General features: G+C 39.3%; 2 protein-coding genes across 2 annotated transcripts in view; one reads left to right on the top strand and one right to left on the bottom strand.

Annotated features, from left to right (window-relative positions):
• Positions 1-25,853, bottom strand: part of Timeout (circadian regulator timeout) — a 216,397-nt gene that overhangs the window by 151,481 nt on the left and 39,063 nt on the right. The window lies entirely within an intron of this gene.
• LOC143345933 (uncharacterized) lies at positions 8,742-13,135 on the top strand. Its single transcript, XM_076773559.1, has one exon. It carries the CDS (start codon positions 9,022-9,024, stop codon positions 11,650-11,652), a length of 2,631 nt encoding a protein of 876 aa, XP_076629674.1. The 5' UTR covers positions 8,742-9,021; the 3' UTR covers positions 11,653-13,135.

Raw genomic sequence — 25,853 nt, forward strand, 5'->3', positions numbered from 1 at the left:
AAAAACAAAATAACAAGATTTTTATCAACCATTACTCACCAATAATACATCGTCCAAAGACAAAAATACAAGATAACATCACTTATAGCCTCGTTGCCCCAGAAACAAATAGAAAACACCCTGAAGTATCTGAAAGAGATCTATTAGAAAATATAACCACACGAAAAGAAGAGAACCCAGCACCAAGTCGTCGCTAATGGTCGAAAAAAAAACATTCGAATGTAAAACGGAACAATTTTCTTTCGCGTGGGCGACGATAAATTTCCATAAACAGCCGCGGAGGTCGTCCTAAATTCGACATCGTTCGAATCCTCCCAGCGTGTTTCACCGAAAAGCCATTGTCCCCGTTTCAATATTTACCCGATAAGAAGCGCCGTTGCACGCGCGTTGACCCGTATCCTGATCAGGGCCGCCGGTACATGCAAACATAGACAAAAAAATATATCCGTTGACGGCAACAGCTGCGCCATCGAAGAAAGGAAGGATCAGAGAGAAGCCTGTGGCAAGAGGGAAAGACGATGAATCCACGTGCCTCTCTTGTTCGGGGTGTCTTCTCGAATACCGTTTCCTCGTCCCTTCAAGTTTCTCTGGCGTCTCCACTCTCCGGGCAAGAAGAGACATTTGGTGCAGACCATTACCCCAGTCCCGGGTGCCATCGACCATCAGCAGCGCGTTAAAGCCACTGCAATTACAAACTCCGACGGTCTCATCCCCTTTACTTCCGCCTCTTCCTTTTCCCTAACCCGTTTCTTCTCTCTCGGCGGTACCCTCGTTGTCTCTCGCTCCTACGTGTCGCGTTTCCTTTCGTTCTTTCTCTCTCACTGACGCCACTCTCTCTTTCCGTCGTTCCGGTTTTCTCCTTTGGTCTTTCTGACGCCATTCCCATTTACATTCGGCCGGCACTATCGTAAAAGTAACTTCGTAACCGGCACTACCGGCACCCGTACCGGGTATCCCATCCTCTATTTCGGGGAAATTACATGTCGGTTGGCACCGCAAGCCCGGAAAGATTTCCCTTATCAAGCTACCGAAATCCTGTTTCTTTTTCTCTCTGTCTCCCGCCCCGTCCGTCCGCTCGTCCGTGTCCCCCCGTCCAACGCAGTTTAAACTAACCCCCATTACCTATCTCCTCCTTGCCTCTGTAAGGGTACAACGGAACCGCGAAACTCCCGAGTTCGTTGGGACGAAATTGTTAATTTTATATACCGCGTCGCTGGCCGCCCACCTGCGCGTAGTTGCTCGCCCCTGGAGTTGCAACGCGATGGCTCTCGTCTCCCAGGAAGGTTTTTGAGCGACGCCGTGTTGATGCTGCGGCTGATGAACCCCCGTTAATTGGCTACGACGCCGCAGGGACCGAAACGCTGACTACCCGAATTGTTACTAATTTGTATTAATTTATAGAGAAACGCGCCGCGTCGCGAAACACGATTATCAAAAAATTAAGCAGCACATTTCTTGACAAGCTCTACCGAATTAATCGATTATAATTTCTTTCTCTAATCAGATATTTATACTCACGTTACTTAGTAATACAACCTTTCCCAAAATTATTGACATTTCAAAATAATATCTTCATTTTTTGATGCATTTCTGGAATCGTAAAAAATAGCACAGACTCCACTATCATAGACTATGTCACAATACAGAAGGTGTTACAAATAAGAAAATAATTGGACATATAATATAGGACACTGAAATAAGAAAATAAATTTACAATAAAATAAAATCAATCTTTTGCTAGCTTTCGATACCGTGAGTTTCTTTGCAATTCAGTGAACATAAACTTGAACAATAGTTCAAAATTTTATGACAACAAAAAGTTATCATCGAAGAAAGAATACTTCAGCACCCAAGATAAATGATAGAAACTAAACTCTGATAAAGAAATGTTTAAATTATCTAGATTGATTTTTGGAGCAAACGTTCGAAAGACGCTAATCCTTCTCCCGTACATTGGATACATTTCAGAATTCGTTTCAAACATTTTTCGGTGTATCGAGTGGCGGAACGGTTCGAGTAATGGCAAAATTGTCGCATCAAAAATGTCCGTGTATGACCATTCCCGAACGATTGAAGCATCGATCGCGACCGTTGGCTCTAAAGTGCCGCGGATTTCCAGGTCGATTTACAGAGCTCTTAATCGAACGAATGTGTTTGAAGTCAGTGTTTGCGCTCATCATCGAACCGTTTGTTTCAAGCGGACCGATAATACCCGGGGATATATCTTGATTTATTCCACTGTAACGACTTGTGCTTTGTAACGTAACCAAATCCAAGTGTAAGTCAAACACGGAAACTTTCGATAGCGTGTCGAGAATGTACACTACAAGTTAGTGTACTGTAAAAGCGAGAGAAAATAAATTACGGTGCAAGCTGAAATTTACGTACACGCGATGACTTTGTTTACACCGTAGTCGCTTTTGGTACGTGAAATAAAATCGAGGGATCAGATTTTGAATTTTAAAAAGGTATGAAGAAGAAACTAATCGGTTTTCCCAAGTTTACAATTTTTTCGTATCTAGCTAGTCGCCTACAGTTATAATTTCAATTATCTATAAGCCTGACAAATTTAATTAAGATCGATGGGGATCAGAGACTGGAAACTACTCATCTGTTTTGAATCGTAAAAGATCGGATGATACGAAATCTTAAATCGAGCGCAGTGGAAAGTATTGATTACAGGAATCTGAACTGTAAATAATTCAGTTAATTATCTTCCTGTTTACTGTAGCTGTTTTATAAATATCGCGAAAAGGGGGAAATAAAAGTCTCCGGTGAAAGCTGAATTTTCGAATGGACATGGTTCATTGCGCTTGGCACGCTTCCACGAGATAATCGCACTTAATAAGACAGTAATGTGTTTTCCCAGTGAATTAACCCCTGTTATGGAACATCGATATATTTTTTGTTATCGTCCGCTTAAATGAGAGAAATATAAATAAGGCGAAACAAACTAGTAATTAGTGGCGTTGACATACGAGAGTAAGTGGCAGTAGAACTGTTCTCGAAATGAACACTGATTTTTTAGCGACAAGTATTTATTTAACAATTTTGGATAATAAAGAAAGGATAAATAAGTCTTTGTCACTCGATAAATAGAAATAAAAATTTTAATTATAGAATGATATATTCTACAACACATAAATAAAAATTTAACTGTTCTACATTTTAGTTTTATTGATCGTTATTAGAATAAAATTTTACCCATTTCTAGCACTGGAGTATCGAACAGTCGTATCATAATATCCCAGTAGGAGTTCACTCTGCTAAAAAAAAAGTACTGATAGGGAGTTTTAAACTCTTTCTAAAACTCTATCCCCTGCAGGCTGCCACCTTTGATAATCTATTTATAAAACCCACATAGTATCAGAGTTTCCCCCCAAGTCTAAATAAATACTGTTTATTTATACGCAAATACGTCACACTAACACACAGTTTTCCAGAGGTATTAATATATGTATATTAGTTCCTCTGACGTTTCAAGTCTGCTATTAACTGGAATTATTTTGTTTATGTTTAAATAAACGGTGCAGATACTATTTGCATTTCATAAACAAGTTATTCGACAGTTTTTTTATTTATCTGTATGCTTCGTCAAATCCACATACGTCAAACGTATAAGCGAAGAATTGTATTGAAATTTAAATAAATTCTCACGTGAGATGTGTTGCAGAATATTCCCGAAATTATTATAAAACGTATCAAATGTACTTATTTTAAATAGTCAAAAACCAGAAAGTTTAAAACCACAAAAGAAAAAGGATGAGCTATTTGAAATTGATGAATTGTAAACTGTGTGACTTTAAATATGAAATGAATATTACTTTATTCAGAAAAACTTAATATGTTACAAATAGATACATTTTCTTTCTTTCATTACTTATATAAAAATAAATATGAAGGAAAAACGTGGTATTAATAAACTATGATACGAGAATAAATAATGAAAGGTATATAAATAATACTTGTGCTTGTTCACGCGAGGAATGTATTATTACTTTTAATGAAATAATGTAAAACAGTGAAATATTCTATATTCGATTCTACATTAATTAATTGTACTTTTATACGCCAGACCCAGAGTTATATAGGAACCTCATCATTTTATGAAACGTAAAATGTAGAGAAATCATGCCAAATCGATTGTAATACCAAAACATAGTTTTATGTAAAATATTATTTATACATCGTTACTCGATGCAAGCTTATGTAACGTGTTTAGTATTGAAATTTAGATTTTAGTAATTGAAATATACTTATATAATCTCAAATACTTAAAAATTAAATATATTGTCTCCAAACTAACAACATACATATTCAAACATTAATACTAGATACATCACGCAAGAATTTCATAGTAAAGAAATTTTGTCCTGAGAATCTTAGAGTTCAAACAACAAAATTCGTGACGTAATATCTAGCTATACCTAACATCCAGTTTACATAGTTCGTACTACGGAGCGGAGCATCGATATTAGCGAACCCTTTCGTTGGGGAATGATCGAAAAGTTTCGAAGCAATCAGTCATCGAGCAGAACCGTCGTTTAACCAAGTTTGGAGCTTTCCTTTAATCAACGCTTTATTTATAGTTTACGCGTGATTGACTAGCGCGGTGCTCGTTTAAGTTACGAGTCCTCGTCGGATATCTGCCGAAGTCAGCTATGAAACAGCTCGCTAACGAAGTCCCCAGAAGCAAGAAAATTTATCCTATAAGTCCGACGGCTCAAGTATTTAACCACGAGCGACGCTAACTTCGTCGGCGATCGTTTGTCCTAATCGAATAGAAATATCGAGAGCACCGTAGCTGATCCAAGATCAAGTTCGATCGTCCAGCAAGTCCGGCAAGTTGCGCAGTAATTCTCAGTAGATTAGAGACGCGGAGAAACTAATTTATGGGGGTCGAAATTCTGCTTGCTTGGCGTGCTGAATATACATATATATGTATATATGAACGTAGATGTGCATCTATATAATACGTATGTACGCAATGTACATATAAACATGCACACGTTTATATGGTCTGTCGCAAAACTAGCAGAACTTCTTAAGAATAGAAAAAACTACTACTACTAAATGCTAAATATATTTTTTTTTTTCGATGTAACGAGTGTTATGAAATGTGTGTAAGAAGTTTAAGTTCTTGCAATCGCTGTGACATTTTTACTATTAGTCACTATCTAATGTTCATAAATTCTAGAGCAAATTGTAGAAGAAAAGGGAAGAAGAATTCTTCCTTTTTAATAGTCAGACACACAAAAACAGAACGTTTCGAATCATCACAGATTAGAAGTCAATTAGAACTGGTGGATAATTTAATTAAAACTGAACTAGAACTCGTAGACAACTCAATCTGAACTCGGCTGAAACTCGTAGAGAATGCAGTTACAAGTGAACTGGAACATGCATAGAACTCAATTGAAGTTAAAAAGTACAGAACTCGGTAAAAAATTATATGTATATAATTTTAAATTATATTGTTTATCTTTTCGAGCAAAAGCAGTAGACTAGGAACATTAAATTATATTTAATATTCCGGAACCCAGTGAAACTAGAAATATGAGATGCGTCGGACATGGTGGAACTAATTGTCAGTAAACTTCCTCGTCCCATTCTAAGTACTCTATTCAATCATTCTATTCTAAGCAGGATTATACCAGCGCAGACTAAGACAAAGACGTCTTAAGCGTACAGATTAGGCTCAAGTAACTCGAGTTTTCCTTACATAAACAAAATACAATTTCCATTAAACACACCTACTTATTCAAAGTCGGGTTAAGTACTCCACAAGCGTTTCCATGAAACTTTGGTTTCAATTAAAAATAATAAGTCAAACAAAATATATAAAGAAACACTTGTTAATTTTAACACTAAACGTACCGACACTTTGTGCATACCCATTCCTACAGTGACCAGTCAAATGACCAATGTTTTACTCTTATACGAAGCTATGTACTTCTAATTTTTGCATTATATGTATAGAAAGTTGTGTTTTGAAGTTCATTCATAACATATTTTTCTCCTTTATGTTGCTTTCTTTCCCTTAAAAAAATCTTAGTACATTAACTTCATACAGAAAATTCACAAACTACATCAAAAGTTTTTAATTTTCATCGGATAGAAGATAAACGCCCTTAAACGAATTTTGTTTCAAGTCGATACCGTAGTTAATTCCGGAGAAAACAATTATTTACGAAAAAATACTGGTATAGTAATTACGCAAACATTTTGTATAAATATTTAGAATCATTTTCAATTAAATAAAGAATTTATAATTCAGTTTTATCGCACACCAGTCGTACGAGCAGTAGGAATTACTGAAACTTCTTTGAGTATGTAGGGTCAAAGTAAATGTTAAAATAAACATAGAAGATAGCAAAAATTATAGTAGGTGATATGATCATTAGGTAGAGGATGAAATGCCCTTTAAAATGAGCGTTTGTGAAAGCCGATAGCTTTATTAGTTCCGGAGATATGGCGATTTTAGTTTCAAGTCGATGCGGTGGCTAGTTACGGAGATATAAGGATCCGAAGCATTCATTGGGATCAATGAACTCGCGCGCGCGACAATAGTAAACAGTGCGTAGTAAATTCTTGGAAATACTACGACTTCCTAGTCTCGTGACTGTCTCGACTCACGCGCGACAAGGAGGTACGACGCGACGCGCCAGACGGAGACAGAGATAGTCAAATTAAGAAAAATACCCTTTTACATAAATTACGATATCTCGAAAACGGAAAGTCGGATCGTCAAAAACCAAAAACCATTTTAAAGGGGAAGGTTTACCACTTCCAACGATGGCTCGATAATGGATAAAACACTAGTAGTTTTGGAACTGCACGCGTCTAAACTTTTAGTATTTTTAATACGCGTGAATAGGCTATTGCACATGCGACGGCCAGACACACAGTAGAATTTTTAAAATTACGCTTTCCTTTACACGACGATATCTCCAAAACGGAAAATCGGATCGACATAAACCGAACACTATTTTAAAAGGGAGCCTTGCCGCTTACAACAGTGCCTCAATTATGAAGAAAGCACTAGCAGTTTTGGAATTGTACGCGTGTAAAGTTTATCTATTTTTAATATGCATTGTTAGACTGTTCTAAGACGGATAGAAAGATAGTGGAATTTTTACTACATATTTTTCTCAGAAAACAAACAATACGAATAGAAGTGAACATTGAAAAATTTATTCTACGTTTACGATAAGAAAAGTCGCGAAGTTACATGGAACTAAAATAACATTGTATGTTAGAAATTCTAAACGAAATTTTAAAAACGGTCATTTGACCGGTCGTGGTAGGTTTAGTGTTAAAAATACCTTCGATTAAAGTAACAACAATTAATGATCATGAAAATATTAAAATAAAAACGTGATAATACATGAGAATGGTATATCGTTTGCTTAACGTGCTACGGACAGGTTTATATAAAACAATCGTATTAAATGGAACGCCTTAACAAGATAGAAAGCGTGCGTGCCGAGAAAGTAGCTAACCTCTCGCCTTATTTCGTGAGAACTGCACCTCAACTCCTTTGTAATCCCAGCACGCGAATCGAATTTAAGAAAGCCAATGGCGTAAAGTTCGCGAAGCCGCCAGTAAAGTTTCGGTTGGATTAGCGATACACTACGTGATCATTGCTTGAACAAATCGTTGGAAAAGTATTATCATACCGTTTCGTAGTTAGTTTAACATGCAAAATAACCGACGTCAGCAATTTGACCCTACGTTGTAGCAACGGTCAAGGTGAAAACCTTCGGAGGCTGAATCCACGTACTCCAATTCGCAAAGAGCAGCATCGAACGTTCGAAGAGTTAGAACTCTCGATATTTAACCCTTCGCGGTCGTATTAAGTTTATACTTGTGAAATACCATTTCGAACTCTGAGAGCAAACATACGACCGCAAAGGGTTAACCGACACCTGCGTTTCCAGTGTCAATTAACGATATTGTCAAAATCAGATTCAGCTCTTATATAAACTTTTATTCGAAAGAAAAATCTGCATTTCTTCAGGGAACGATTACGATCTTCTCGTATCGCGCAACCGATGAAAAATGAGTTTGCGTTAGGGACTGTTTCGTTTTTCGCGAGTTCGCCTTTGTTTCGGTAATTTGTTCCCATCCGAAAGAACAGAAAAGCAGCGATCATTTCGTCCGTTATCTCGTTGCCCGCATTCGACTGGGCGATCTCGTAAGAAGAATATACCTGTAAGTGAGAATAGGGGCATCGGGGAAGAACCAGTCGTTCAGTTTCCCAGGAGGGGGGAGGGAGCGGATTTCGCGAGGGCCGGTCGATGGTTTCCCTCGCACCTCAGAAATCCTTCGCGCGAGTCGAGTTTAAGAAGGCTGAGGAGAGAGTCAGCCAGTCAGTCAAGCATGCAGTCAGTCAGCCAGTCGTCAACGGCAGTAGTTCGTGAAATCGCAGGATACTGGCTCCAACGCGTTACTACGCCGTCTGAGGACGCAAGCGCACTTGCGTACCTTATCGAGTTCGAGAGCAAAAGCGACGGCGTTAGTGGTGGGAGGGGGGGGGGGGGGGGTGTACTACTATAGACCATGCATAGGAATGGTGGGGAGGGAACGAGGAAAAGAGAGGAGGATACGGTCGCAGGGTGGAGGGTTGTACGCGTCGGCGGCTACGGGGGTTGATAAGAGACAGAGAGAGAACTAGAAGAGCAGAGGAGAAGAGCGGCGGATGGTGGACGAGGAGGAGGGAGGCGGGTGCAGCTACGAGTCGGGCGCCGCAGTGTTTGTCAGTCCTTCGTATGGACATCACGTCTGACGCGGCTGATAGTCTTAACCGCGCGCACTGGCATTCGTGTATACGCGTAAGTTTTGGCGGCATACATTATACCTGGTACAGGACGTGCCGCGACGTCAAGTATCCACCGTCGATGAGCCACCGGACGTGCTTAGGCTCGGCTACGATGCAGACGTCTCGGCCTGCCCTCGTCTCCGCGAGTAATTCGTGGATTATTCAGCGGTCAGAGATGTGAAAACACCGTGTTGGAAGCGATGTGGCTTCCGTTGATACTGCTCGCCTTGATGGCGAGCGGTTCCGCGTGTCCAGATTTATGCGAGTGCCATCAGAGTGCCGTCGAAAGAGACTCACCGGCTGTTGTGCGCGTCAAGTGCCGCGGCCGCGTACCGGAATTGTCGGAATTGTCGTTTAAAACGAAAAGCCTGTCGCTGGACGGGGTCGAGGAGTACGATGTGATCGGTTTCTTCGACGAACTGGAGGTGTCATGTTCGAACGATTTCGATGTGATCGGTACGTTGAACGAGCTCGACGCGAACGATACGGTCCACGAGTCGGAGAACAATTCGACGAATCTCCCTTACCTCGACGAATTCTCCGTGACGAATTGTTCGTTGGTGTTTTTCAACGTGTCGTGGCACGGTTTCGAGCGCGTGAGAACACTGAACCTGTCATGCAACAATCTGGCGCAGTTGGACGGCCTGCTGGTTGGCCGTACGACGAATATGACCGAGCTGACGCGCTTCGACTTGTCCGACAACTCGCTGACGGACGTGGGTGCCGGAGCTTTTAGGACGCTTGCGAAATTGGTGAGGTTGAGTTTGCGTAGAAACGCGATATCCGGCGTGCATCCGGATGCCTTTCGGGGATTGGATCGTTTGGAATTTCTCGATCTGTCCGATAACAGGCTGGCGAAATTGCCGGACAACGCGTTGACGCCACTCTATTCGTTGCAAAAGTTGGACCTGAGCGGAAATCAGCTGCAAGTTTTGGGCGCCAGGTGGTTCGAGAATCTGAACCGACTGAGGGAACTCGATGTTTCGAGAAACGGTTTGGCGCGGGCGGCATCGGGAACTTTGCAACCGCTTCCGGGATTGTCGGTGCTGAAACTGTCCGAGAACCCTCTCGAAGAAAGAGACGTCTCGTTGCTGTTGGGCACCGGTAGACGTTTGGAAACTGTGGACGCGTCTCGTACGGGTTTGGCGAGAGTGCCAGCTGCGCTTACAAGATCCGTGAGAGCGCTCAGACTGGCCGGGAATAAGTTAACCACCATTCGCGGCGGAGATCTAGACAGCTATCCCCTGTTGCGGATATTGGACATCTCGGACAATCGACTGGTGGACATCGAAGACGATGCCCTCGGACGTCTCGAAGTTCTCGAGCAATTAGACATTTCCGGGAACGTCCTCGTCAAGGTGCCCGGTAGCCTTCCTAGCAGCCTGACGAACTTAAAACTCCAACGAAACGCGATAACGTCTCTGAAGATAAACGATCTTCAAGGGCTGTTCAATCTGAAATCTCTGACGCTGAACGACAACGACATAGACGAGATCGAAGTAGGAGCGCTCGGTCAATTACCGGTGCTCGAAGAACTCGATCTGTCCGATAATCCCATTAAAACGTTACCAGCTAATACACTAAGTGGACCAAGTAATCTCGCCAAGCTTCGTATGTCCGGATTAACTTCGCTGAAACGGAAGCAAGAGGAACAAAGTGACATGGCGTTTCCAGTACCGACTCCCGAAAGGCTCGTGTACCTCGACGTATCGAAGAGCCCGATCCTGGCCAGGCAGCTTTTGGCGGACGACGCCGCGCTATCAGCTTGCAAAAGTTTAATCGAGCTGAATCTCTCCGAGACGAACATCACCAAGCTCAGATTCGATCTGCCTTACATGCTCCCGCAGCTGCGTGTCATGGATCTCAGCAGAAACAACTGGAACTGTACGGAGGATCTCTATTGGCTTGGCGAGTGGCTGCTGCAACACGAACAACTAAACAAAGGTATCCAAGCGGGTCAATGCGCTGACCCGCAGGAATGGTCAGGCTCGTTTCTCTACGAACTGCCATCGCCGCCGAGTCCTCTTCCTACGATCGTGCCAACTACGGAAACTACCGTTTCCGTTACGTCGTCGATCCCACCAACGACGAGACTCGTGTCTCGTTTGAACGAACCAAACCTGTCTTCCAACGTTACCGATACCAACGCATCCGACGACCAAAGAGATATTAAAACGAAAACAGCTTCGACGTTGCCGGTCCCCAGCAACGTGACGCGTTTCTACGAGGCGCCTACGTCGTTCAGGAACGTCACCTCGAGACAGAAGGGACGCGGTTTCGACAAGAAAACGACGAAAGTCGATCAGACCACGGCGGAGCTTAAAAACTTAATTACCGGTCCGTCGTATCGTAGAACGAGCGAAGGGAAATCGTCAATTATCGAGGCGGAGGGTGATTCGAATTCACGAACTTTTGACAACCGTGTGGACGGGAAAAGTGAGAAGAGCAGAAGACTGAACAAACTTGCTTCGTTGATGCTGTCGAAACTCGCGCTGCAGAAGGAGGAGAGGGAGAAGAAGACGGTCGAGAAATACTCGAAGAGACTGAATAATCTGACTAAAGAAAACTTGGTACTAAGGAATACCCTTGATCGGAACACGATGGAAGAGGAATCGAACGGTTCGGCGACTAATTCCGACGCGAGGACCTCGGAGGCTTTGTCCGCCGGCGCTCATCCCGGAATGTTGGTGCTGGCTGGCGCTGTTCTAGGCGCGGCGGCCGCCCTGACCGTAGTTTTGTCCCGACGAGCCACGCTGCGACGGAGGGACAGGTATCATCGTCACGAGAACATCGAAGTTCACACGCTCACCCCGACCGCTGAACTTTGGTGACCAGAGTCGGAATACGTCAGACTGTTCGAGAGAGACAGGCGACTAGACGCGGAGGATCGCGAGAAACGCGTCCAAACGTCATCGATATTATCCAAACGACTGTGGAGGACTCGACTGCTGGACAGCTTCAGAAAGACACCAAAGTAGCCCCGTGTTATTCGTCGCTGTACACGTAATAACAGACGGACCGAAGATTCGCAAATACAAAGCTTGATCGTCGGAGAATCGACTTGCGCAACAAATCGTTCGGCAATAACATAGTACAAACTCGACTCGAGTGAACAGCGAGGAACAATGAGAAGTTGCGATGTACACTGCTCGAACAGATTATCTTACTTTTCCGCGAGAAACCCGAAGTAGTTTCCGGTACGACCATCAGACTCAGCTTTGTCCGTCGGGAAATACCGAGCACACGAGAAAGTTCAGCGAAGGAAGCTGTTGGGAGAAACCCCACGGAGTCCGCAGAACATCCCTTGATGCGAATCTTGGCCGATCGATGAACTTGTCGGAGTCGAACTTTGGTTATGTTAACAAGGGGGGGGGGGAGAGAAGAAGAAAAAACATAATACTGAATCTGATCGAGGAACCGAAACGAACGATATTTATTTAAAAGTACTCGAGGCGGGGAAGGACGAGCAATCCGGGTTCGTCGGATCTTCCGTGGACATCTTTCCGGCGTGGAGGACGAAGAAGGAAAAGACAGACTGCAAAGGTGGCAATAATTAAGAAGCAGTTGCTCCCGGCTCGACCTCGGGAGATCAAAACGTTAAATAGCACATAGTGACAATAATAATTGTAACGTGTCGCGTTTCCGCGTTGGACTTTTCGTCGCACGTTCGGGACGCTTCCGTGACTGGGTGGGAAGTGCAGGTGCGACGAAAAATGCGGCGAGAAAGGGCGTTCAGGAAAGGAAGGTTCGATAAGGGAAGACGGGGGAGGAAAGGAATCGGAGAGACGGAGGAAACGTGCTGGCGTGAAATTCGCGGTGGCGAATTGTACGTTTGAATGACAGTGCGAGACGGGAAACGAGAGCGATTGCTGGCCGAACTTTTATCGAACGTTGTGAGATCGAGCGAGAGAAGAAAGCGTGAGTGTACGAAAGAGTAGGTGAATGGGGGGGTGTGAGAAAGCATGCGAGGAACGAGCAATGTGAGCGAGAAAGAAAGAGAGAATGAAAGAGAATGAGAGAGAAAGAGAGAAAGAGAAAGATGGTGAGTACGAGAGAAATGATCGCGAGGTGGAAACCGCTCTCAACGGCGGCAACACCGAGTGTACAGAAACATAGCTTCCGAACTTAATTCTAGCGACTTGGCGAGTTGCTAAGATTCCTCGATAAAAAAAGAGAAAACGAACAAAAAAAAGAGGGAAAACGGAGGATAAGAGCGGGAGAGAAAAGATAAGAAATAACGAAGAGGCTAGACATTATCTTTCTTAAAATAACCAGTGTCAAAGTACCGCTATGATAATAAACCGTCGTACAAAGATGCAATATTCTGGATTCTTCCTTTTGATCGCCCTCCATTGTTCTGTCATCCCACTTAACGCGTTAACTTATAAGTCTCCGTCTTCGCGAGAAGTCCACGATCGTACTCGTTTTGAAATAAATAAAAATTAGTAGGACTTAGAGAATCTATCGTGACTTAGATTTATCATTTTGCAATCATAGGAAAGCCATATTATCACCGCTTCGAAGGAAGATAATTTTCTTCGAAGAACAGTTTCATGGATTTCTGCGCCAGATATAAAGTAAAGGTAAGTAAATCATATAATATTTCTTTAGCGAATTACTTCAATTTTCTATATATTATTTCTCGAGTAAATATTTTGTTTGTCAGAAATTTGACTCCAATGCCTGACATGTTTCGTTCTTCATTTTATGGTTCGTTGTTAATATTTATTAATTTCCAATTGATTTCTTACAGGAGACTGACTGCATGTTTCGTTGTTACATCACTTAATTGTTACTGTTACACTGCTGGTACTAGTTTTGGTTATGTTTATCGTGATAATGAAATAATCGGGTCTCGGTGCCACGATCGCATCAATTGCAAATTGCAAAGCAAATTTCCCAAGGCAAACAATTCTTCTGGCTGTCAATACGTTAGTAAATATAGGCGCGAAATAAGATGACGAGGGAGGAAGAGAAATCAGAGCTGTCGGAAAAAAAGACCGACAGCTGTCTGGAAGCTTGAACCTTTCGAGATAAGACGATGTCTGCTTCGATTCGAGATACAACGATTTCACGCCTTCAGTCAATTATTGAACAAACAGATTTCCCCACATCCGCTGAGCACATTCGACGCTGTCTTATTTTTTCTGGCGTGCGCTCCGGATAGAAATTGGAATTCGAGATTTAAAATATTCTGAAATATGATTGAAATATGACCGAGGGAAAACCGAAATATTTTGTACACGTATTACAGACTATTACGTTTGTCGTTTATTTTCGTGCAAAATTTGAAACGTCGTATTTCAAATAGCTGATAAATCATTAACAAAAGCACATATTAATAACAAATAATTTAACATTACCATGGTAAAAATCTAATAAACACAATTTATTGACCGCAACGTATATCACGCAGAACTGTAATTAATATATAATTGATTTCCTGGACATAATTTGACCATTAACATTGATTCATTACTTTTATTTGAACGAAAATTCATTTCCTATAATGGAAATTTCCTAAACGGGAATGTATCGTGACGTAATTCACATAAGAATTATTTATGGCATAGAAACATTCGCGTGACAGTAAATTTCTTGTTCATTATCAGATAACAAACTAATGTTGCTGAAATACGTAATTTAAACTTGGTCGTAGAAATACTCGCTATAAATACATTAAAGATTGTTATCGTCAAAAAATTCACAAAAAATTATTCAAGTATTAATTATGAGCAATGCAAATTAACAGTTCCCCATAATGTCTTATGTTTGTACGATTATTTACACAGTAAACTTTATTTTTTAGTTTTCCCGAGTTACTGCAGAGATCCATTTCATAAATTACATTACCACTGACCTAATTATATTCGGCGCAACGATACCATGGCACGATAATTCAATTTACAAATTTTATTTCGACCATCGCATTATAGCAATTTTCACTTATCGAATTATTAAACTATCGTGAATTCGCTCTATATCTAACGAGAATTTCGTTCATTAACTTAGAGAAATGACGCGTAAAATTAATAGGAAACGACTAAGTATCGGATTAAAAATAATGTTATTGAAACAATTAATTCGTGCTATTGTTCGAGCTATTATTATAAAAGTGATAGAAGAATACATTAGAATTTTCTGCGAATGAGTAAATTTAAATATTAAATTCAATTTCTCGAATTTGCTCGTGTCAAGACCGAATAAGTCTAATTTCTTCACAAAGGGATTTTAATGCATTTTGATTGTTTTTTTTTCAACGTTTCGCATATTGAAAAGTGTCTCTGTGTTCATTTGAGATAGTTTCCATATTTTCAGGGGAAAAATTCAAACGTGAGTGTAAAAAACGTATTTCTAAAGACATCCAAGTGAATAACATTTTTCCTTTTTGTTCCTTTAAAAACTTTCGACACATGTTTTAATACGTTTTCAAAATTCTTTCAATCTCACTTAGCTGCAACTTGGTATCGTTAAAAACCATCGTTGTGTATGGTCTAGGGAAGACGACTCCCAAGGGAAAGCACGTTTTAAATACTCGAATCCATCCCCTCTCTATTCATTACTCTCATAACATTTTTTTATTATCCCCGGCCTTATATAAAGCAGAAATAAAAAGATTTCTCGCCTGTCAACTAAAACGGAATTTACGACGTTCTCGTTACCGGTGATATTCTCTGTCTTCGGAGGCCATAGTTTTACCCGGCAGTGGCTGTTTGTCGCTCGACTATCCCACTCGCATAAAAACGAACAAAACTTTGCTCAGTCTGAACTCCAGTTGGAATACCTACGACTTCTAAGGCCGGCACAAATGTTCCAAGAGTAAGCGGAATACCGAATTTTTTTAAACAAAGTTTTCATACTCTCGTACGTTTCGAAAAGCATTTGTTCCCATTATGGGGCGAAGTTGCCTCGAAAGTAATTTTTTATGAATCGATGAATGAAGCTGGTCGAGTGCAGATGTTGAAATTATAATTCGATCGAATTAGACACGGTAACTGTTGGGATTTCTTAATAGAAATCTAATAACTGTTATTGTTACAAATTTAATAACCGTCATTGAAACTTTATTACACAGAAATGGTGGGAACATTATTTAAAATATAATAAAAGAAACTCAGATGAGATAAATATTTCAACATTTATTTTTGGCAGATTTAAAAACACGTTTTCGTATAATCTATGGAGAATTTTTACAAAACAATTAACAGCACCGTTTTAATTCAGTGACAAAACACTAGTAAAAAATTCTCGTCTCGCTGGTAGTTCGTAACGTTTGAACGAAGGAATGATTCGACCCTATCTTTTCGTCCGGGATCGCGCGTCGTTTATTTGGAACAGTCCTCTGTAAAAACGAATTGTAGCAATAGAACGACGGAATACGTGGAAGAACGCTAGACACTTTCAATTCGCCGTTCCGACATTCCAACCCTGGCTTCGGGTCCATAAATTTCGATTTGCAAGAAATTACAGGGGGGGAAACACGGGCAAAGCGAGACGAAGGAAAAGTTTAATTTTCCTTGTCTTAATCTCAGTAATTTCATCCCGGTGGCCTCAGAGAAGTTCCGGTCCCCGCAACGCAATGTTAATCGGGTTATTCACGGCTCCACCTACAAAAGCGATAAGCAGAAAACATGCTTACCTCCCCCCTTTTCCTTCCTGAAGAATCAGATAACGTCACAAGCGAATATTAAAGGTCGGTGGAAGGATGAGAGCGAAGGGTGGGCCCATGGCTGGAGTTATAAAATCACGAGACTTTGAAGCAACGTAAATATTACTACATGAATAATTCGCGGCGAGCGTTTCCTGGTCTCGTAGCCCGCGGCTGAATTTCCTGGAACATGGTAACGAGACCGCAACGGGGAAAAACGATATTTAGGAGGGCCGGAAAAGCGGGCGGCACAGAACACAGCGATCCCGGGGAGAAAGGGAGAACGACGAGCGAGAAACGGTTCCTTAAGCCCTTGTTTAAATTTCCTATGGAATAATCCTTCGCTGGAGTGCAACTAGGAAATTTAATCACCGTATAGCAGCTCTCGGTTCACCCCGGGCTACGGAACTAGCAAATTCAGTAACATCTTGCAGAAGTTCGTTATCCCTACCCCGTGGGTCGCGTTCGTCTCGGGTTTACCCAGATGTCGGGTGCTATTTTGTAATATTGACTTCGTCGATGAAAAACAGAAACTGGTTTCGAATTTGTCCGCGTACCCCCCGCTTTGCAACTGCTCTTTTCGCGTTTCAATATTGAGACAGCGGATTGGATTCAGTTGTCGCCAAGATTTCCGATACGCCTCGTTAAAGGTAGCCAACTTTCGCAATCTTCAAAAACAGCCCGTCGGATTTTATACATTACAACTACGACGAGCACGATCTTCTTTGAATATCTGCGTGTAGGTATTAAACCCTTGACGTACCATTTAATTACAAATCATTTTTCAAACGTACACTATTTAATTTTGTTTAAATTCGTGTAAGATATGGCCATGAAAAAGGAGAGATTCATTTTACGAATATAATATTACGTGAGTCTCGTAACATGACGATTTCAAATAACTCATAAATTATTTGCTGTACAAAAAAGTGTTTCAGATGCATGGTTTTTAGAGGTACATATAATGCTGTAATCGATTTTATGTTATTTTGCTTTTTTAGCAAGATATGAAGGACATTTAGTTTTTAAATGGAATGGTTAATAGTTTTTCCCGAATTTAAATAAAACAATCAAATAGAGTCTGAAAGAAATAGTTACTGAGATACTAGCAACAATAAATCATCTTATATTAGAAAGTTTCACGTTAATCAGCGAGATTGTTAACGGAACGTAGTTTGTTATCATATTGGTAAACACAGTTCTTGTTAGATGCTACCTATCATCAACTAACTAAGAATAAGTTTCATAAATATAAAGACGTACATGAAAAAGGTCCTACTTTTGCGATGTTTAGTAATAACGAGAAACAGGATATGATAATCGTTTATCGTTTATCTTAAACCCTATTTGGTATAATACCTTTTTATGTAGAATTTAATACTTTATGTAAATGTGAAAAAAAATATTAACCATTCTATTTAAAAAACTGAAAGTTACCTTCATATCTTGATAAAAAAATAAAATAACATAAAAACCATAAAACTTTTACTTGAAACATTTTTTTGTACTGCATAAAACTTGATGACAAGTGAGTAGCCTCATTATATGAATATATTAATATATGTTTTTTTCAAACTCGAAATTTTGCAGTTACACGCTTTGTGTTATTATAAGGGCACGAAATGCGAGCAAACAATATTTTTATGCTTAATTTCTCTCGATTTATGCAGTTTGCATTTGCACTCGGTAGAGACAGTGTGACAGTCAAGGAAAACGAAATATCCATATTCCTGCCACTTTATGATAAACATATTATTTTCATTTGCATGGAATGTCGTAAAATACCAAAAGTAACATAAATGGATACATTTACTTTTTCGGTATTGCGTTAAATGTGTTAAGGGAGGGTTTCGTTTTTATGCAAACGACATGCCATTAACACTTGCAATGGTGGTAATGAAATATGGGGAAACTTTGAATGTTAATATCTCTCAGGAAGCAATTCGACGCATCAGAATGCTTAACTACATGCTTCTCATCGATATTGCAGTCTGTCTCGCAAGAGCGTACTTGCTATGTTTACAAAATACGATACGTGAGTCGGGGGCAAAGATAATCATTAGATTTTATGCATTTATGGCACATGGCTAACGTGAGGAGCATATACAAAATGTGGATAAATATTAACTAAATTAGTACAACAATTTTACATTGTACACTTGCACATATTCCATATAATCTTTTTCACATTCACATACACCATAAGTGCATAAAATTCACCATTCACCCTCCTAACATATACTTTGCTCCACTTGTTCCCTTCGAAGATCGTACGATTTTTTAGAGGGTCGTGAATCTTATATTTAATTGCAAATATACGAGAGAACAAATTTATTTATTCTTCAAATTAAAATTTCGTTCGTCGCCCAAAATCATTTTGGAATTACCTCTAAAGATCTCGTTGAATAAACTAATTTTTCAATAATATCAAGTAACGTTTGAAACATTTCGCTAGCGTGCAATTATTTTCAAGGCCTATAATTTGAAAATGAAACATTTACGCTCGTAATTTGCACGGTACTTTTTCATCAGCGTCATTAGTCGAATACGTTGGTCGAATTTCGTCGAAACGGTTTGGGTACATTCCATGTCTTGAAAGAGTAAACGTATGTACTCTTTAAGTCGTATAATCTCGCAGAAAGAGTATGCTCAACTGCCAGCCACTTTCTTTCATCCCTCTGACGTTCCCTCTTCCTCTCGCGTCCTTCTTCCCTAATGAGCTAACTATTTCCTCATTGGCGAGTCGAACGTTTCGTGCACCAACAGCGTTAAAAACGAAACTCCAGCCCAAACTAATTACACACGACATTTCAATTAATCCTCGCTGCGAATGCGAGGATATTCAATTTGTCTGCGCGGTCGCACTAATACACTGTAACAAAAGTATCGGTAACGAGAACAAATGACCGCGTATAATTAAGTGGGTCAGCTTTAAACATCGCTTTTAGCTATCCTTCGATAGCGATTAAACGAAATCACATTATCGAGTATACGTGCATAATTACGAGATGTTCAAACACAGAATGAAAGGGGACGAATGCAAACAATTTCTAATTTTTAATTCACACACAATATTAACTTTACACGATTTAAGAATGGCGTCACAAAAGAAATTACTTCTTTTCTTTGCATAAATTAGATTTTACTATCGAATCTTTTCAAACGAGTCAAAATTTTTATTCCTTCGCGAATACAGTTTGTCCAACGCTGATGTCGATCGATTATCGAGAAAACGAGAGGGTATTAAGGCAGGGTTAAAAGTTAAAACACACGCAGTGTCCGTGGCACGGTTAATCTCGTCTTTTGTCACAGTTCTTCTCTGTCTATTATCTCGGGTAACCCTACGGGATTAGTTCTGTTGACACTTTCCCTTACAACAGAAGCACTACTGGTCGCTGCTCTTACAAGGACTTACAAGAAACGTAAATCCGTGCTGTGAACCGAGCCACGATGACATTGATCGGGAAACAATCTCCATGATACCCTCTTCAACAGAGTCGCCAGTGCTGCTGTCACGGACACCAAAGCCGAGGTGAACTAGGTTTACACAGTAGAAGAGAAGTGAGATCCTCTTCAACTCATCTCCAATGTCCGCAAACCGCCTTCATCGCGGTGGGCTGCTTTTCAAGCAGTTTCACCGGCTTGCCGGTCTTTTTATTTGCCTTCGCCTCATAATCGGAAAACCTAACACGCGAACGCATCGAAACGTTCGCTGATCGGGCCCTTTGAAAATTCAATTTCGGATATATTGCATGGAACTGATTTATCGAATACCGAACCGTCGAGAAATCACGCGAATGTTGGAAGGAGAGCTACTTTCCCCCAAGGGTTTAATAATTATTCAATACGCGTGAAAATTCTTCTTTTCGATCGTTAAAATGAAAATGGTAACTGTATTACTATTTTTGAGAAACTTTATCTCATCTTTGTGACCTTCAAATTTTTTTTTATGAATTTTATTTTGAAATGGAAACCTTGTTCAGGGTAAAATTGGAATATACAATTTGATCGAATAATTATTTTAGTCAACCCACAGTTCCATAGTATGAACTTGAATGCCATTAGAAATATTCTTAAGAAAATGGTTCGTAAATATATTGTCGAAAGATTGAAATTAATTTCTAGTAAAGATAATATTACTTTTAGCAAAGATAGTAAGAATTACATTTCTTTAATTTTGTATTTGGAGAGTGTCAAGATCTTTCTGATCGAAACGTCGACGAACAAAATTAAATATATTTCGCTCTGTAGAAAAGGGAAAAATAAACAAGTAATTCTTGTAAAATGTCAGTTCGATCGTTCTACGTGTTCTACGTTCCCAATATGTTGCTATAGAGCGGACGGAAGTATTTTACGTTGTCCATTGTGACTTTACTCAATTTCCGGGTCGCGATCGCCAACGCTTTTACAAAGAACGGAACCTAGCAATAAAAAACAAACAGAATACTGAATTAATTATTCGGCGATATTTCGGTGCTGAAAAGGCAACTTTCAACCAAAAATTCGATATAATGAGCGAACTATCGATCCCAGAAAAAAAAGTCTGAAATAAAAATAAAGTAAATTTTTAATCGTTTATAAAAAATGATCGTAAACAGATCTGCTTAAATTCATAGTTCTCTCAGCAACAGTGCAATGCATAAAATAATCATATTGTGAAACTGAAACAGATTCGAAGCAATTAGTAGCGAAAAAACGCGTAAGCTGACAAATCGCGAGCTTGTCGGAGGAAAGAAAAAACAGAGAAATAAAGTTCCCTCATAATTAAATGTTCATTAAATCTGTAGGTGCTGTTTTCCATAGAGAAGAGAATCAGTAAAACAAGTAACACCGAGTAAGCGTCGCAACCATGTCATTTTTTGCTCCGGTAAATATGACAGGAAAATAAACGACGCAGTTTTACTAATAAACCGTAATTGTTCGAGTGAACAATTAAAAAAAATCTATGATGGGCGACCAACGATCCGTAACGCGAACATTGTGAGTGGAATATAACCTCGATTATTGAAGGGCAATGGGGAAAATTCCTGCAACGATCGAGGTTAATACAATTATCGAGGTAACCAATCCAATGAGGAGCCCCAGTGACACAGTGTATCTTCGCTACCTATGGTCACTACTACAATTACTTCCCTTGGAACTTCACTCGTTGCTAAGTGACCATCCCTTCCACTTGTCACTATAATGCAACGAACGAGGCTTTCGTGTAATAATCGGGGCTGTAAATTGAACTCCGAGAAGTACAGAACACGCTCTAGCATCAATGTGTCGGCCTAACCTCCGATCAAACTAACTAAAATGCAATATGTTTACAAAATTATAATTTTTTAACGTGTTACTTTTCTATCGTCTAATTCACGAAGCATATAAGAGATTTAGAACGAGTACAGTTGATTTAATTTTCTAAACAAAATTTGTCTTGCTTTTTAATATAAAAAGAAAAATATCATACACTTATTTTCTTGAAATTAATTTCCAAAGACTTTATTCTGGATCGATTCGACTGTCTAATTTTCTGAATATCTTCATCATAGGAGAAACGCGTTTATTACAATTTTTTAGTATTCGAATACCTTTCTAATCGATCTAAGGCGAGCCGTGAATCTAAATTTCGGTCGAATAACGAACCTAATACGTAGCGTATTACACGTGCCAATATTTCTACGGAATTTCACATTTCTACTCGATAAAAGTGGTCAATACAGCATACTTGAGAACTGCATTATAAGAAAATCCTTGCGATAGATGGCGCGGAACCTATACGAAACTACTTGCGCAAGTACATTGTTCAGAAAACTCATACGTATACACGTGCCTTTGAAATAAAGTACGATGCAGACAGCGAGAAGAGAAAAAGGACCGAGGGTACGGATTCCTCCGCGACTCTTGTAAGAAATTCGTAGCGCGAAACACTCGAACTTTACTAGCTTTACCATTATAGTTCCAGGAGTATAAAACCTTTTACGATCCAACAATTGCTTCTTAAAAACTTGTAACGGCTAACAGTATTTCGCACCTCGTCAAAAAACACGATTAAGAATTTCCTGTTCTTCCCCATATAATAAACGAAACACAAACAGGGTAATTCGTGGAAAAAGTTGGAAACCATTTTCCCGAAAGCTTTCGGAAATAGAACTAAAATTTATTACCAAGTATAATCAATACTCTCGAAGATTGCATCGATGCCATCTTTAGTATTAACTGCTGAAGATTATACAGGTACTTGCAATGGTTTGACATACTTTTTATACGTAGGAATATTGTTTCTATAAATTTGACTGCGATTGAGAAGCTTACTAAAAATAAAGACAATCAATTTGCCTTACGAGAACCTCGCGTGTGCTACTGCCATTGAACCACCCCCGAGGGAGCAGCAAATCCCCAGTCTTTTTAACGGAACTATATATAAATTTTTGTATTTCTGGATAGCATGTATAAAATAGATGGGCCTTGGTTCAAATAATTTTTCATATTTTATTAAGCGATCGTCTTAATGAAACTTCTTCCAATAATCCATACGACCCAGGATTTCTTTTTTACTTTATTTATTTTAAAACTAATTGTTTCGTTTCTACGTGAATTTTACATAATTTGCATTCTTCTATAATTTCAATCTTTATTCTACAATATCGGAGATTACACAAACTCTGAGTTGAAAAGTTTAAATTGATCTTGAAAATTTGCTTGGCCAAGACTGCAAACCGATGAGGTTTTTGCTATTTTGGCTCAAGCCCTCACGTTGGATAAACTTAAGAAATTGTTTCGAAACAAAGCTAAATATTGACCCGGGAAGCAGAATTAAGAAATCAATTATTACTGACGTATTAAATACGAACAAAAATATACACTTTCCCGTTCGTCGCGAGTTTCGTACGACATCGATTTCCTGGTCGCAATTTTGATGACCAAGTGCTCCTATTTAACAGAATTCGTGTCACCGCCCGCCTGTCAAAGCTAAATCGCGTGTAACGCGTTCGACTAACAAGTAAATAATTGTAAATACTTTGGTCGTGAATATGGATCGCCAAAAATCACGCGACAGAAATGATTGATGCCTCGGACAGCCCCTGAAAAATAATTTGGCTCCGGTAATGGCTTCATTATTTACGCGGATATAACTTTAACCGGCGACCGTTTCACCGAATCAACAATCGGAATTATTCAACGGCCGCTGTATCGATCACTCGCGAGGAAAAACGTTTTGCCGCGCATATTTGCGCGAAACCATTCGGGTCTGCCTAACCGTTGCGATAATTGAAACCGATGGCGCCGTAAAATTCGGATCTTTCGCGAAATGCTAGTGCACCAGTTCGACGCTCTTACCGTAAAGCTCCAAAGATCGATGCAGATTATTGGGGGACACGTTCACCGTGAGGATAGTATTAACCACTGCCAGGAAAATTGATTCGAATACGAGCCTGAGAATCATTCCGCGACAGTAAAGCGCCGATTAAAAAGACCGCCGCGTCGCTGATGAATGCGACGCCAATGCTTCGTCCAGATGATCGATAACTATATGTCCGTTTCATCCGGGTATTGATACCGTAATTAGAGACGAAAATAGGGACCGGGCATGACATTGCGCGAAGCACAATATTATAATCAGGTATTTGATCAATCGAAGATACAATGATATTACACTCGACTTTGCAATACGATATTTTTGAAAACACAATTACCATCTACAGTAAAATACCGATATTTATATAAATATGCCGGATAATTGGATTATACCTACATACGAAATAATAAAAACCAGGAACATCACTAAACTGAGGATGGTTATGCATTTGTGGGAAATTTTAATTCTCACAAAACTACAGAATGCACTCAATATGCAAACATATAAGAAATACTTCAAGTAGTATACGAATTATTATATTTAGGGGTTGAAATAACCTTTTACAAAGCTCCCACTTCATTAATTTTATTAATAAAAATACGAATTTGCATAAAGATCCGCAATCTAATAATCACGGACAATGTATAGGAATAGACTTTAGATCCAATGTATTTTTTCGGCCCATTTTACTGGGGCATTAGTGCTCCATTATCATCTTCCTGCCACCCGCAACATTAACAATAGGTTGCAGAAATGAACGTAGCAGAAACTGAGATAGAACATGAAATTACAGAAATTTTATGGTTTTTTAGCGGAATAAAAACTGTACGGTTCAGAATTTGAAATCAGTCGATTCATATTTCTAGCCACACATTATATTTCCGATAAAGAATTTTTTTCTCGAAAGTACGTAGAATTTCGGTGGTATGTCTATTCACCAAAAATGATTGTAATTAACCCCCGCAGTTGCAAATAATTTTTTTAGAACAATTTGAAATTTTTTAATTTCGTCGAAAAATATGACCACTACTGAATTTTTTTCTCGTAAGTGCGTAGGATTTCGGGGGTATATGTATTTACCAAAAATGATTGTAATTGACCCCTACAACCAAAAATAATTTTTTTAGAACGATTTGAAATTTTTTTCTTCGTCAAAAATTTTAGGCAGCTACCCCTTGTCGATTTTTCCTAAAAATTCGTTTTTCATTTTTAGTAATTTTGTTTGACACTCTACAGAAAAGTTGTGTAATACCTTTTTGTAGGTACCGATGAGCTCTACTCCAGAAAAAAGTTTCATTAAAATATATTCACTATTGTAGGAGTTATGGCTGTTTGAAAATTGGACCATTTTTATGGGGTTTTCTCACTTTACGAAGTCAAGGAACAACTTCTTCAATATTGTTAGAATTTCTACATATTCTACTCTAAAATACGCATCGATTGTCTTTTTAAACATTAAAATCGTCCAATCGGTTCAGAAGTTATGATGTTTTAAAAATTTGCATGAAATTTCAGTGAAACATATCAATGTATGGTCAGACATATTTTCGATAAGGAATTTTTTTCTTGAATGGTCATAGGATTTCGGGGGTATGTCTGTTGACCAAAAATGATTGTAATCGACCCTCGCAACTAAAAATAATTTTTCTAGGACAATTTGAAAAAATTTTTTTCGCTCAAAAATTTGGCACCTACCCCCTGTCGATTTTTCTTAAAAATTCGGTTTGGATTTTTGAGAAACACAACCATAAGTAATGTAGTAATGCAATTTATTAACTACCAACTGTTTAGTATCGACGTCACTGCTGGATGCCATCGACTGTGATTTCTTTGTTTATTAAAATATAATCCACAACATTTACAGAGGAATAGTCGGTGTAAATATGCCGATTATTCGAACATTACGGATAATCGGAACTCATATTTAATAAAACTACATTTAATTACTACATTACATTACTACATATTTAATAAAATCCTAAATTCAGTGCCTATCGCAACAAATACAGAATTGAAATCACAATTAAAGACTTCTTCAGGCG

This window comes from Colletes latitarsis, chromosome 9 (genome assembly GCF_051014445.1).
Source record: "Colletes latitarsis isolate SP2378_abdomen chromosome 9, iyColLati1, whole genome shotgun sequence".
NCBI lineage: Eukaryota > Metazoa > Arthropoda > Insecta > Hymenoptera > Colletidae > Colletes > Colletes latitarsis.

Coding starts and splice junctions, on each gene's coding strand:
- LOC143345933 (XM_076773559.1), top strand. CDS start 9,022: ATGTGGCTTCCGTTGATACTGCTCGCCTTGATGGCGAGCGGTTCCGCG.